Source organism: Opisthorchis viverrini, assembly GCF_000715545.1.
Source record: "Opisthorchis viverrini unplaced genomic scaffold opera_v5_707, whole genome shotgun sequence".
Classification (NCBI taxonomy): Eukaryota; Metazoa; Platyhelminthes; class Trematoda; order Opisthorchiida; family Opisthorchiidae; genus Opisthorchis; species Opisthorchis viverrini.
Genome location: NW_008752379.1, coordinates 54,559 through 67,335, shown reverse-complemented (window position 1 = coordinate 67,335; position 12,777 = coordinate 54,559). Strand labels below are relative to the sequence as shown.

Sequence of the window (12,777 nt, the reverse complement as noted above, 5' to 3'; positions counted from 1 at the left end):
CTGGAAGATCGTTGAACTGAGTCAGAATCATCACTGGTGCAAAGACAAGGCCTTGAGGAATTCCAGTTAAACCTGTGCTAGAGAAGAGAAGGTCGGGTCTATTCTCACTCGAAATGATCTGTCTGATAGGAGTGCCTTGATCCAGGGGAGGATTTTCCCTTTAATCCCGTAAGACTCGAGTTTGTGGAGCGGCGGACGTGTGGGACCCTATCACATGCCTTCGAGAAGCCAAAGTATATGGCATCCGATATGAATCCTTAGTCCTTTGTTTGGGTTAAGCTGTCCATAAACAAGAGCATATTTGTCACGCAATAACGGTTTGGGAGAAATCCGTGTTGAGCTGGGGATATCAGTTTGCTGGAGGTAAGGCGATCTGGAATAGCTCGCTTCAGAATGCGTTCCATCGCCTTGCACGGCACGCTAGTTAGGCCTATAGGCCTATAGCTGCCAGGCGATAGTCGGTCACCAATTTTGTAGATTGGCGTGACAATCGCTTCCTTCCAAGCAGAGGGAAGGCGGCCTTCGTCAAGCGATTGACGAAACACTGCGTATAAATGATTTGCCAGTGTAGACTACGTTTCCTTCAGGATTCTTGGATGGACCTCGTCGGGCCTCAACGTGCAGAATGGGTTGATGTTGTGCAAGAGTTGGCGAATGTCCCCCACCGTGATGACCAAGTCGGTTAGAGGCTGTTCGTAGTTCTGTCTTGACAAGAATGGATGTGACGAGGACGCTGGGGCTGAGTATAGACCTGCATAGTGTTCTCCGTAAACCTCACATACCACTGTTGGGTCACTCGTGGGTTCTCCGTTCCTGTCCCTTGCTGAGAAGGCGGATGGCTTGGTTCTGCGGCGATGCCTCATGTTTTTGAACAAGACGTTTTTGTTTTTTCAAGCGAGGTTTGGAATGATGGGTTATTTTCGTATGCTCCTTTGGCGGATTTCTGATTAACAGCGATTCTGCATTTTACGAAATGCAAGCTTATCTTCTGCACCCCCTGAAGTTGACTTTTTGAAAAAAGTCGGAATTTTTTTCTAGAAGTCGCCGAATCCTTTTCGGCAGCCTGTGGCTCATCCGAGCGTGTGCTGGTTTCTTTGGGACGAACATTACTTCAGCCTCGTGAACATTCTGGACAACGGCCCTATACAGTTCTTCCACTGGAGCTGGTCCCAGTGTAGCTTGTTCAAGAAGGATGCACATTCCTGAGAAGTCTGCGCGGCAGAAATCTCGAAACCATGTTTGAGGTGCGGGATTTCTGGCACAATAGCAGATGAAATCAAAGGTGAGCATGCAGTGGTCTCTACATCTCAGTGGAGCGCTAATTGTTACCTGATCAACGAAGTGTCTTTCGTCGGTGATGATCGAATCCGAGAGGGATGGTAGTTGGCCTGCGTGATATCTGGTGAGTGCAACGACATGCTGAGTCCAAGCGCTCTGTTAAATGGCTTCAATCAGCGCCGCTGCAAAAAGTCCGCTTGATTCGACATGTTGGAGCTCCTATGAGGCCTTTGGAACGTTGAAGTCACATACCCGCAGGGGATGCGTAAAGTGGTAGTTGGAGGTGAGTTGCTCAAGGGTTCGCATGAGGAATTGGGGATCTTCAGGGGGACCCAAGGGGATACGGTAGACCACACCTAGAAGAAGTTAATTGGACCGGCGCAGCGGGATTTGGACCCACAGTGCATCGCAGAAGGATGCAGGAGTGATACAAGAGAGGACAATCGGGGATGGTAGGGCCGCGTGTGAGTACAGAGCAACCCCACCAGCCCTCCTTCGTTTTGAGCCAGCTGGAAAAATAGAATAATCATCTGTCGGGATCTCCGCGTCAGAGACATCTCATGTGAGCTAGGTCTCTGTTAGTGTGATTATAGACGGCTGTTCAAAGCAAGCTGACTGTTTAACATCGCCGAGTTTGTTGAACAGTTTGTGGACAAGCATTTCAACACTGTCTCTGCTGCATTTCCTACTGCATAAAGCGTTGCCTTGATAAGCAAACACAGGAAAAAATTTTACTCAGAAAATGATAGGCTGATGAGGCTGCCTGCCGGAAATTGTATGTACCACAGTTTCTGTGCTTCGAAAATTTGAGCCAGCTTGAGAATTCATTCCAGTTGATATTCTGTGCATGCATGGACTATGGAGCAGTAGGCGAAAATGAAAACTGTCAAAATACGTCTCACCCTAATTGCTGTGTCATAAGTTCCCTCTACGAGCTCCCGTCTAACGAGCGTTTAGCCTTCTGATTAATCCGAAATGGCCCACCACAGCCAGCGTGTTTGCAGCTGCATCTCCTTTTACTCTGACTGCCTCAGGCAATATGGGTTTCACTCGCAGATATGACAAAAGGGTGATATACGCGAAGAGAAAATTATCGAACCCGGGGTTGATGACATATAAGCTCTTCGTTGAAAAGCTGCTTAACGGGTCACACAATTTAACGCGGTTTCAGATCATCGAGTGGCCTACAAAAGGGAGGCCGATTGGTCTCCTGCACTCATCCTATTGGTCTACGGCCTGCCGGCATTCCGGTGAGTTGCTCTCAAGTGTGCGCCATCGGCCTAGCAGGCCCGTGAACCCAACGGAACGAATTAAATAATGCCCTTATGAGGGCCCTAAACCATGTCATCACGCTCACGCAACCAGATCAGGGCAATACACATCAAGGTAACAGACGACTTACTGCCCTCTTGTTGGTGAAATCCTTAAATGCGCTTAGCAGGACCGGTCATATCCGCTGGGCTTATCCCGGGCATCGACGTTTGCATTCTGACACAGAAGAACAACATCCACTATATCCTTCCTGCGAACACACTGGAGTCTTCTCTCTAAGCGCAATTCGGGTATCAACATTTTACCCGATCTGGCTGTTTTGTAACGCAATACTGCGAAGTGTGACCAAACAGTGAACTTGCTGAATATCTCATTCTGCGCGACTCGCTTGGTTCAACAGTGGTGACACCTTATCTCCAATAATTAGAGCAACCAATTGCTTCCAACGAAGAGATTATGTTTCCGAGAGATCTTCCAGTGTACTACGTTGTTCTGACGAAGGTGGGAACTCGGAGTAGAACTTGAGCATTTGAGTTACCGGTGATCATCCGAAGTCACCACCTGCTTTGGCTTTACCCAAAGCGCGCACCAACAGAGCACATCTACACTGGATTCTGCAACTTTGGCATCAGGCGGTGACGGTGAGGTTTATTCGCCAGGTAACTGAAGGTGAAGGGGAAGAACGAATCATCGTCGCCGGGACACAATTGTGGCACCCTTCTTACGTAACTCAGAACAACGAGGTCCCGGGAACCCAGCCATTCCGGATGGCATTGATTCCTGTCTTACTGTTCGCACATCTTGATGGACATCGACCCTATTGCAATCCACGAGGCCCCTAGGACAAAAAGCTCGACTGTAAGGAGTACCCAGCCGGCCAACTTGTGTGCAGGTCTCTAGCATTACTGGGGTAACAATCCTTGGAAGTAATATCAAGGGCAAACAAGAGGACACAAGTAGTGCTGTGTTTCATTAGGTGGACGAAATAGGCATCTTTGTATGCCTATGCACCCATAAATCGGCTATTAGGCCTTGTCCCATCAAGTTGTGCGCCAAGAATAGTGCGTTTGTGCAACCCAAAAAAGTTGCCGCTATAGACTGCCCGTTATCCCCAAACAGCTGCACCCAAATGGGAGCCCAGTTTGTAATTCACCCGTACGGGTTTTAGGCAAGATTGTACTGAATGCATTAGTAACCTCAACTACCAGACTTAACATCCGTTAGTAAGCTGGTTAATTCTGGCTAAAAGCGAATGTGTTCAGCTTCTACTACACACTTGCACTCTCCTTCACAAAAAATCAGACTACTGTAGCCCTTAATTTCTACCCGCAGACCACCGAGCTGAAGAAATCCTATCGTTTTATATCGGCTTAGGCCCCCCTCGACCGGACCAGCGCAAGCTTCCCTCAAATGTTGATGAATCACTTCCAGGGTTTCAGAATGTTTATAAGTTTCTGACTGCGTGTGACCGGGCCAGCCGAGCTAAGTGCACATCTTTTACCGTGAGGCTAAACATAATTCAGGCAAAGTTCTGATTTCGGAGTTAATGTGACCTTGTTAGGTCAAACAAGACTAAATATATCGCACTTCACTCGTTTGGTTTGAATGTCCCAGTTTGAAGAAGAGAGAATTTTAAACGGCAAATTTTTGAGTAAATAATTATATGCACACCTACATCCAACATTGCTTCTTCTCAGTATCAGAGTGCGCAATGCCCCATCTTTTAGCGGAGGTATTCGGCCATTCAGAATAAAGTGTTTGTGTTTTCATTTATCAAATTTAATTGACTGCTGGTAGGTGGAAGGCTAAAATTATTATTTGCAGCAGTTGAGACTCATGGGTTTACAAAATAAGGCAGACGTAAATACATTGAGGAAAATTCTTTGAAGACCCTGTCCAAGTTAGTCAAAATCCAAGATTTGTTTGAGTTTCACAGAACCTTTGAATATGGCTGTGAAAAATGGTGGCCTGGAGCCACAAAGTTGGTGGACCTGACAAACATAAGTTTGTGGCATTACAAACAAGTCACCCAGTTAAACGACTTCCTCGTACACAGATCGCTCCAGGTTAATCTTTTGGCAGGAAAGGTGCACGCAACCTTGTTTAGCAAACAGCTGCTTGTATTCAATATGCCATAAGTTTATATCGCATTGGAACGAAAGCAACCAGTGGTTAAGGAACGCCTGGTGTTAATCTGGAAGTGATGTTGAGCGTGCTAATCCAGTAAAGGAACGAGCCAAGTGACCACACAGCTACTTGCAAGCTGTTCATATTGAGCAGCACCGATCAGTAGTTATGCAACTGATAAACTCCCGTCGTCATGTAGATTTGTTGATCGTGGCGTGTAGTCAGGATGTTACTGGCATACAGTGGAGGATGTTGTGCAAGCCAGTTCGTCCAAAAAACAGACTAGCCATCGTCAGGCGTCAAAATTACATTCGTCACATTCGTCATACTGGATGTGGCACGTTATTGAATGGCGGAAAGCCAACGAAGGTGATTCAGCATTTGGTTCGGTTTTAAACACATGACAGCTGAAAGTTCACCCCGAGAATCCCGAATACCAATGCATCCCGTTCCCCCCGCACAGTACTGAAAAAGCAGCCGTCTGTGATTACGACTTTTGCCGGCGGTTCATTAGGTGTCGTTTTATCAGGCAAGCACGCGGAACCTGGACAACAGAAACACACAACTGTGCGAAAAAGGAAAAAAACCCACGAAAACGGTACCAATAAATCCCTTTAACCCCCAAATCCTCCAACTAAATGCACTCGTGTACGAGCAAACACAAGACCTATTCCTCTGTGCCACTACTTGGTCTGGTCCCCTGGCCTACTACAGCAGCGAGTGGAAACTTCTAGCCAAATTACTTTTCTGGAAGCCACGATCAACTTGTGGGCTGTTGCGGTTAGACGCCTCTGCTCTTAAGCTGATAGGGCTCACACAGAATTGCACAATATCCAGCTCCCTTGCTTCTCAAAGAAGGTTCCTATTAGCAGACTTGATCCACTCAATTACTGACGAACAGGTTTGTGTGGCTTGCTTTCACTAAACAAAGGATACCAAATATATTCCAATACATGTGCACCGTTTCTTCATTCTGGAGATGGAACCGAGGGGCATCTTCAACCCCTAGAGCCCACGGAAAACACGAAGGATTTCTGGGAGTATTGTAAGAGAAAAATCTAACGGTAAGGTTAACTGGTCCCACGTAACCCATGAATTCCGTAGGGCTCATGCTATGTTATGATGAATCTCAGCCAGAACTTCATGAGTCTCAAGACGATGCAATTGTGTCAAGGAGCTGCAGCTTTACTGGATACTGTAGTATACATTGACCATCGGTTTGGTCGCTTTATATGTAAGTGTTGGTGATGCACAACCATATTAGATGATAGACGGATCATGAGGTTTCTTTTTGTTTTCCATCTACGAAATTGCTCTTTACCACTCCCTTCGGAGAACCCTTATCAACGGTTGCTTCCAAGGCGTGCATACTACAATGCGCAGGAAGCCCGTGAACTGACAAACAACCCATGTGTGTGTAAGAGCACAACCACAACCCAGAAAGTCCGAGCCTACTGGTCCTCGACTTCCTACCGCGCACATACTCATCGAACCATTGAACTTCTGGAAATGCGGGATACCCTAAACTGATTCAAATTCTGAACTAAGAGATGCGCTAATTTCGATTTTGTGCGATGTGGTCCGTCCCTGCTTGCTGACTTCTCTCACCTGATGCCTATTGAGGGCTCCAAGACTCAGATCAGGTTAGTTATTTGCTATTTAGGAGAATTTGGTTAGTTTGGGTTGTGTAGATGGTTGTTGGATTGTGTGCTAAGCTGGGAAGTTGGACTGCAATCAAATTACCAGGCTCAGTGAACAATCCAACCACCTGGTTACTTTCTTACTGTGTGGTCGATTAACTTTAACAAGACCATATTAAGCATTCTTTGGAATGCCAAAATGTTTGTTCCACCCTTCACGGTGCTTCACATCTGTGAAACAAATGCTGAAATCATATTAGAGTTCAAATTGCCTGAGTCGTTCCATCGGAGTTCCCTAACTAGTTGTACAGTGAATGAATGGCGGATTTCTATCTATCGAGCACGTTCCTAAATGTCGGTCTGCGTGAGTGTGTTTGTGTGACAACGAACCTATTTTCGAATTCTTCAGGCAAACGAATGGGCGAATATCTTTGAAACTAATCTCTGAGTTCAGTGCGGAAGTCTGTTTTTATGCCCATTTACCTCAGTTCTTTTATGCTTCAGTTGAGTAGTTTGAAGTGTGGTCATTGGGTGTACACGAGAATAGGAAGCTCCAGACTTGTTGCCTTTGAGAGCGTTAGATACTGCTCGTAGTTTCGGGGCGCGTGGCTGAAAGTGGAGAAACTAGCTTTTCCTCATTACTGGTTGTGTTGGTAGATACGACGGAATTGGTGTACTAATCCCTTCACACACAACATGCTGTCTAAGGAGGCATACTGTGAAATATGAATATATGAATATGGTACGACCCGTTAAATAGCAAACAAAGCGGCGTCTAGACTCGGGAAGTTAGTGGCCATTCGAGGTTCTGTTAACAAATCTTGGGTTAGATTGCATGACTGACTTATGTATGGCTACTTCAATGGGGTAAACGGTGACTTGTGAACGGATAGTGAAAACGGAAACAATTAATTGGGTTGGTCAAGACGGAGTTATGCCAGCGGAGTATGCATGGGATATCATTGTAGAAGGGTTGGCGGTACATTTAAAGGCGCTACATTTGTCGTGTATGTACGGCGATAGCACGATGACCGGAAGGTATCGCAATATGGAAGGTGCAGGACAAATGGATGTGGGTGATAGGGTGGAAGCTGTCAGGTGCAAGTTTACGGCACGGTCTGGGACAGAAACTAGGTGGCAGTCCTGGGAAGGCAGTCCAAGGCCGGTTTGAAAGGGTAAGCGCTCTCAGAAGCGTGTTTAAGAAAGCTACCATATCTTCTCTGAAAGACTCAATTTGCGGTTTAGAGGGTTGCCTGTTAAAACCGTAAGTATAGCCTTACAGGATGTGTACAGGATCCCTTCTCTAAATGACACGCGACAATAGCTGCTCAATCAATCAAGCTAAAGAACAATCGGTTATGACAAACCTAAGTAAGTCTGTTCAGCATAAAATATACTGAGTAGGGATATATGGTTTAACCTATGTTTAAACCGCTGGTAAATGTACCGGACAAAGGAAATTTGTTTGAAGTGATACGGTGGAAAAACAACCGACCATTTGACCACCGTTGGGAGGATTTGACAATCCGTGCTAACTTAGACAAATCGAGCAGACATCGATGGAGCTCAGTGTTGAAGAAAACCAAGGAAAGAAAACATCCAAGTGCCTTGTCAGATAGGACAAAGAAGCATTTCCAATTGTGTCTTGAGGCACAGCACGAAGAAGTGGCGCTCAAATTCAGTGGACTCGAGAGTGCAGAAGGAACGACGTGAGTGGATACTCGTGAAACTTCTGACTTCCCTCGATAACTTTAGTGGGCCGCTGCATCAACCCTCCTTAGAAAGGAGTCCACAACTCGACCTCCTAAATGAAAGAAACAGTGAGCTACTCTCATATGGTTTGCAACCTATCGGCATGAGGTTTTCCCTCCGGGTGATCTTGCGGACAGAGCAGTTGGGCTCTTCCTTTATGCCGTCGGGCCTAGGTCATGTACTCCAGAACCCAATCATCCACCTCAAGAATTCAAATTCTCGGTTGCATGATTCCAACGGTGCAAATTGCTGTACAGAATGAGCAGAGGAAAGGTTCATGCTGAATGAGGTAAGAAAGCCACTGCCCAGACGTGGAGGCTGCGCGTTTGAGGATGCAGTTTTCTATCCAGACAATAGGGGACAACAATCCTACCAAATATTGTAGATAAGCATTTTACCCGATGATCGCATTTCCGGGGGATGAACTGAAGCGTAAGCCAGAATCTTCCAACAAAAATGAACATGGAAATACTTATTTGAGTCGACTTCGTGTTGTCTGCGTGTCGATTTTGTGATCGTTTCCAAATTTTTGGTTCTGATACCTTTTCATCTCTACGAGTACACGCGAAATAATCCAAAATAGTGTGTACAGAGACGGAGAAAATTCCGGTGTACAAAGATGGATCGAGTCTTATTCGAGTGTTTCAAAGCGTTAGTCGAGCTACTCTTAGAGTCGATTTGAGAAACCAATGCGCATTCCGGAGCGAGTTGATTAAGATGCCGGTTCGATTGGAGACACAGTTGCGCTTGTCGAGCGAACATGGCCTGCGTATACAGCGCTTTCGCCTGAGTTCTTTGCATCCAGTGGCAAAAGGCAAGGCTATGCTGTCTTATTATTCCTCTTAGCTATCTTATTAACGTATTTCTTGGGGTTTGCATATGAAACCTCAGGGATCGAAATGCCCCCGGGGAGGGGGAAGATATTGCTTTCCTTAGTTCGGATCCTGGGGCGAGATGGCCCAAGTGGTTAGAGCGCAAATTTACCGGAAGGAAGGTCCGTGGTTCGAATCCGACCTCCGCCACTCGACTTCCCCTGCTCTAGGCTTGGGCACCCTGGTAGTATCGCAGCCCTCGTGCTTCCTTCGGGTGGCATGGCAGCTAGGCACCGGAAGGATGCTACAGCTGAACGCTTTCTTTTTTTCTTTCTTAGTTCGGCTCCTTCAAAGGTTTCAGTCGCTTTAAATAACCTGAATAGTTCCGACGCACGGTTTGGTGTGCGCTTCATAACTGCAAAGTGTAAAGTGCTGCTACAAGACTGGGTAAAACCAGACCCAAGCCTCGTACTTACATACCGACCAGTGGACGTGGCACGACTTCGAGATAGCTCAGTGACTAAGGTGCAATTCAGCTGTAACACCCTTTCAGCGCTTTGTAAGACCATCTGACGTACCTCAACATTGCTAATCCGATGTTCTCATCAGACATTTAGGGCCAAACACCGACAGTTTCACTATTCTCTCTCTCTCTTTGGTCTTCATGATCTGTGAAGTAGCCACTTCACTAGAACTTATACAACTGCCCAGTAAATAAACTTGTCAGTCAGTCAACTGTTCAGTTGGAACCGCCTTTCGGCACATAGCTGGCATGTCACCCAAATGAAGCACGAGGGTTGGGGTACTGCCAGATTGCCCAAGCCTAAACAGAAGTAGAGATGCATAGGTAAGGTTCGAACCAGGGACCTTCCGGTCAGTAAATTCGCGCTCTAACCACCGTGCCATCGGAAAGTCCGTACTTCGAACCCAATCTCAGTGTCTCGACGGTTCCTGCTTAGACTTAGGAAACCTGACAGTACCTTAGCCAGGTACCTTTGGGTGACATGCCAACTATATGATGAAAGAGGGTTGCGACTGAATAGTTGAGTGATTGATAAGTTTGCTTACTGGGCAGTTGTATAAGTCCTAGTGAATGAATACTTCACAGATCGGGAAGACCCGACATAAAGCTGCCATCTTGACGTGATGGTCGGGCTTGAGTGCTGCAATGATTCCGCGGGCTACACTCTCTGGTACTTTGTTCCACAAGGTGCGACCATGCCAGGAAGGCCAAAGTGGAACAGCAAGATACGGTATTACGAGTAATCGTGCTGCGAGGCGGTTTGGGGGGTAAATTCGTTCAGCGTGTCCATATTTATAGAAGTAGTGATGCTGCCTTCCCCCGAGGAAAAACGGGTTAGAAAAGGTCATCCCCAAAAACTGCACACTCCGATCGCCCAACGGTTGACCATGATCGCCGGTGCATTATCCAATACGGTCGAATTTCTTTTAAAACCAAAGAGTCCGGTTCTTCTCAAAAGGCACCTGTGCACAGCCGCATCAGAAATGAGACAATAATGTCTTATTCCCTGCGCCCTCGGGTTAAGCCAACCCCCGGCAGCCGAGCAGGTCGGACTATTGAGTCAATGGCTCCGGGCAAGGTCCCCAAAGAAACCCTACTGTCCACTGCCATGTGGGTCATACTTCTGAGTCAAAGGCTCAAGTTGGAGTACCTCAACCAACCTCTGGGCAACCGGGAAGTATCATCTGCCCGCGCGGTTCGGTGTCCACCGATGCCCTTCCCCGACCCATTCCCATCACACAAGCAAATGTCGCTGGGTCATTTGACTGTCAGTTATCTGACCGAAGGGCCTCATGCTTCTCACTGCTCATTAACAATGAACAAAATAGCCTTTCTAAATCCACAAGATCCTTTCTATATATGTCAAATTGACAAACAGGTAATGCTTGCTGAAACCTTATACTTCTTTAAAATTGCTGTATGCTGTGTCTCCGAAACACGCATACAAAACCCAAGAGTGGTTGTGCACCTCAGAACGCCAAGGACGAACTCAGCTCTTTCACACTTCTCCCTCCGTATCTCCGGTGACCCAGAAGCGATGACTCGTAGAATATAGGCGTGGGAGTTGCACTCAGTCCCAGAGCTGAACGTGCTTTGCTGGATTGCATTCCACTGAACAGTCTTTGCGCCGTCCAGTTATCCAGTTTAATCAAGATCAATGCCTCTCGGTGCCTGTTTGTAGTGTGGGCTCATGCCCCAACGGACTGCCGTTCTGATGCGGAGAAGGATACTTTCTATCGTGAGCTATCCGGGCTCATTCGTCAGGCAAAAGCACTGACATTGTGATCCTTGCAGGCGATTTGAATGCTCAAGTAGGTCTGAGCTCCTTGGAATCACATTTGGGTGGTCGATTCGGAGTCGATGCTCGCCGCACAGACAACGGAAATCGACTCCTTCAGTTGCGTGCTGATCACGAACTGTTTCTGGCAAGTACAAACTTTCAACATAAACGTTCGCACCGCGTAACCTGGCGGCCGCCAACTACAAATCAACCGTGGACCCAGTTAGACCACGTGGCCATCAGCCACCGTTGGAGAGCCACAATTCAAGACTACCGTTCCTTCTGGGGCACACCACTTGATTCCGATCACGCCATGGTGCGCGCACGCCTGACAGTTCGTTTCCCTGCAGGCTCTCGCGAGTCAGCAAGAAGCATACCAATGCACCAGCTTCAAAGAACTGCCATAGCTCAACAGTATCGATCTGAGCTAGCTCAACAACTCTCCACAGTAAACCGATCACGTGGTGGCAGTGAGCATGTACGTAAAGCGTGGCAAAATGTGAAAGGTGCCATGTTAGCGGCGTACAGTGCTGTCTGTCCGACTCCTCCGATTCGACCACAAGACCACTGAATAAGCTCGAGATCGCTATCCATGATCAATGCCAGGAAAGTCATACAAGCAAGCAACGAGTACGACGGTCACGCAAATCTCTCAAACGCCAAATAGTGAAGAGTCTAAAGAAAGACTGAGAGCTATGGAGGAAGATGTAGAAGGCTTTTGCTACGGGGAACGGCCGTGCTCTATATCAACTGATGCGGTCGACGCCTTAGGAGAGCACTAGTCAGCGAAACGATAGGTGAAAAAATGTCTCATTATGTTGGGGATATCAATATCCCAAAAAACACCGTATTTTTATGTGGCATCTTCAAGGTCAAACTATGAATAAATAAATGGCCTATTGATACTCCAAGAAATTTAAATCCGACCACTTACACGATACCTTTTTTTACTGACTTGGGTTCGGAAGCTCGGGGCATCGCCTGTTGATCGCGTGTTTTTGGATCATTAAAGTTTGTGTCCGAGATTTTTCGTCTTCTTACTATCCGCCGTGCTAGGAGTCTGGATCAAGCAACATAGCTGGGGATAGAGTATTGCCACGATCCGCATATCATATTGTTTTGCTCGCAGCGTGAACGAACCGTAACATATTTGGTGACGCAAGATGGAGGCAGAACAACGCAAAGTAATGCTTGAACAACAACTGCAACTCATCAAAGTACTCACGGAGCGACTATTAACTACATTTTTGGCTTCACCGTGAGACGTTTAGAAAGTGTCCGAGAACGGGTTATAATAGAGTCCAGGTTTTCGAGAATAAGCAACGTTTTAGTTGTCTAAGAACAAGCGCACATGAGCTGAAATGTACATACAAAAGTTCAGTACGAGTATGTATGGTAAGTATAAGTATAAGCACACAAAAATCATAACATTCACCCCGACAGTGTTTGAACAGGCACATATGAGCTGACGTAGACAGGAAGTGATGTACTGAATCAAGCTTCTCTGTTCCTCAAACTGTAAGGATGAATGCGTCGCTGTTGTTCTAGAATCAAAGGATAACTCGGTTGGTGTTCGGAAGACGGTACAGAAGA

General features: G+C 46.7%; 1 protein-coding gene across 1 annotated transcript in view; it reads left to right on the top strand.

Annotated features, from left to right (window-relative positions):
- Positions 1 to 5,026: 5,026 nt before the first annotated feature.
- T265_12016 (hypothetical protein) overlaps positions 5,027 to 12,777 on the top strand; it is a gene marked incomplete at both ends in the record, with an annotated part of 32,833 nt that continues 25,082 nt past the window's right edge. The window contains one exon of the mRNA XM_009178904.1: positions 5,027 to 5,046. Within this exon, the coding sequence (XP_009177168.1) occupies positions 5,027 to 5,046 (20 nt within the window). The remainder of the gene's footprint in view (positions 5,047 to 12,777) is intronic.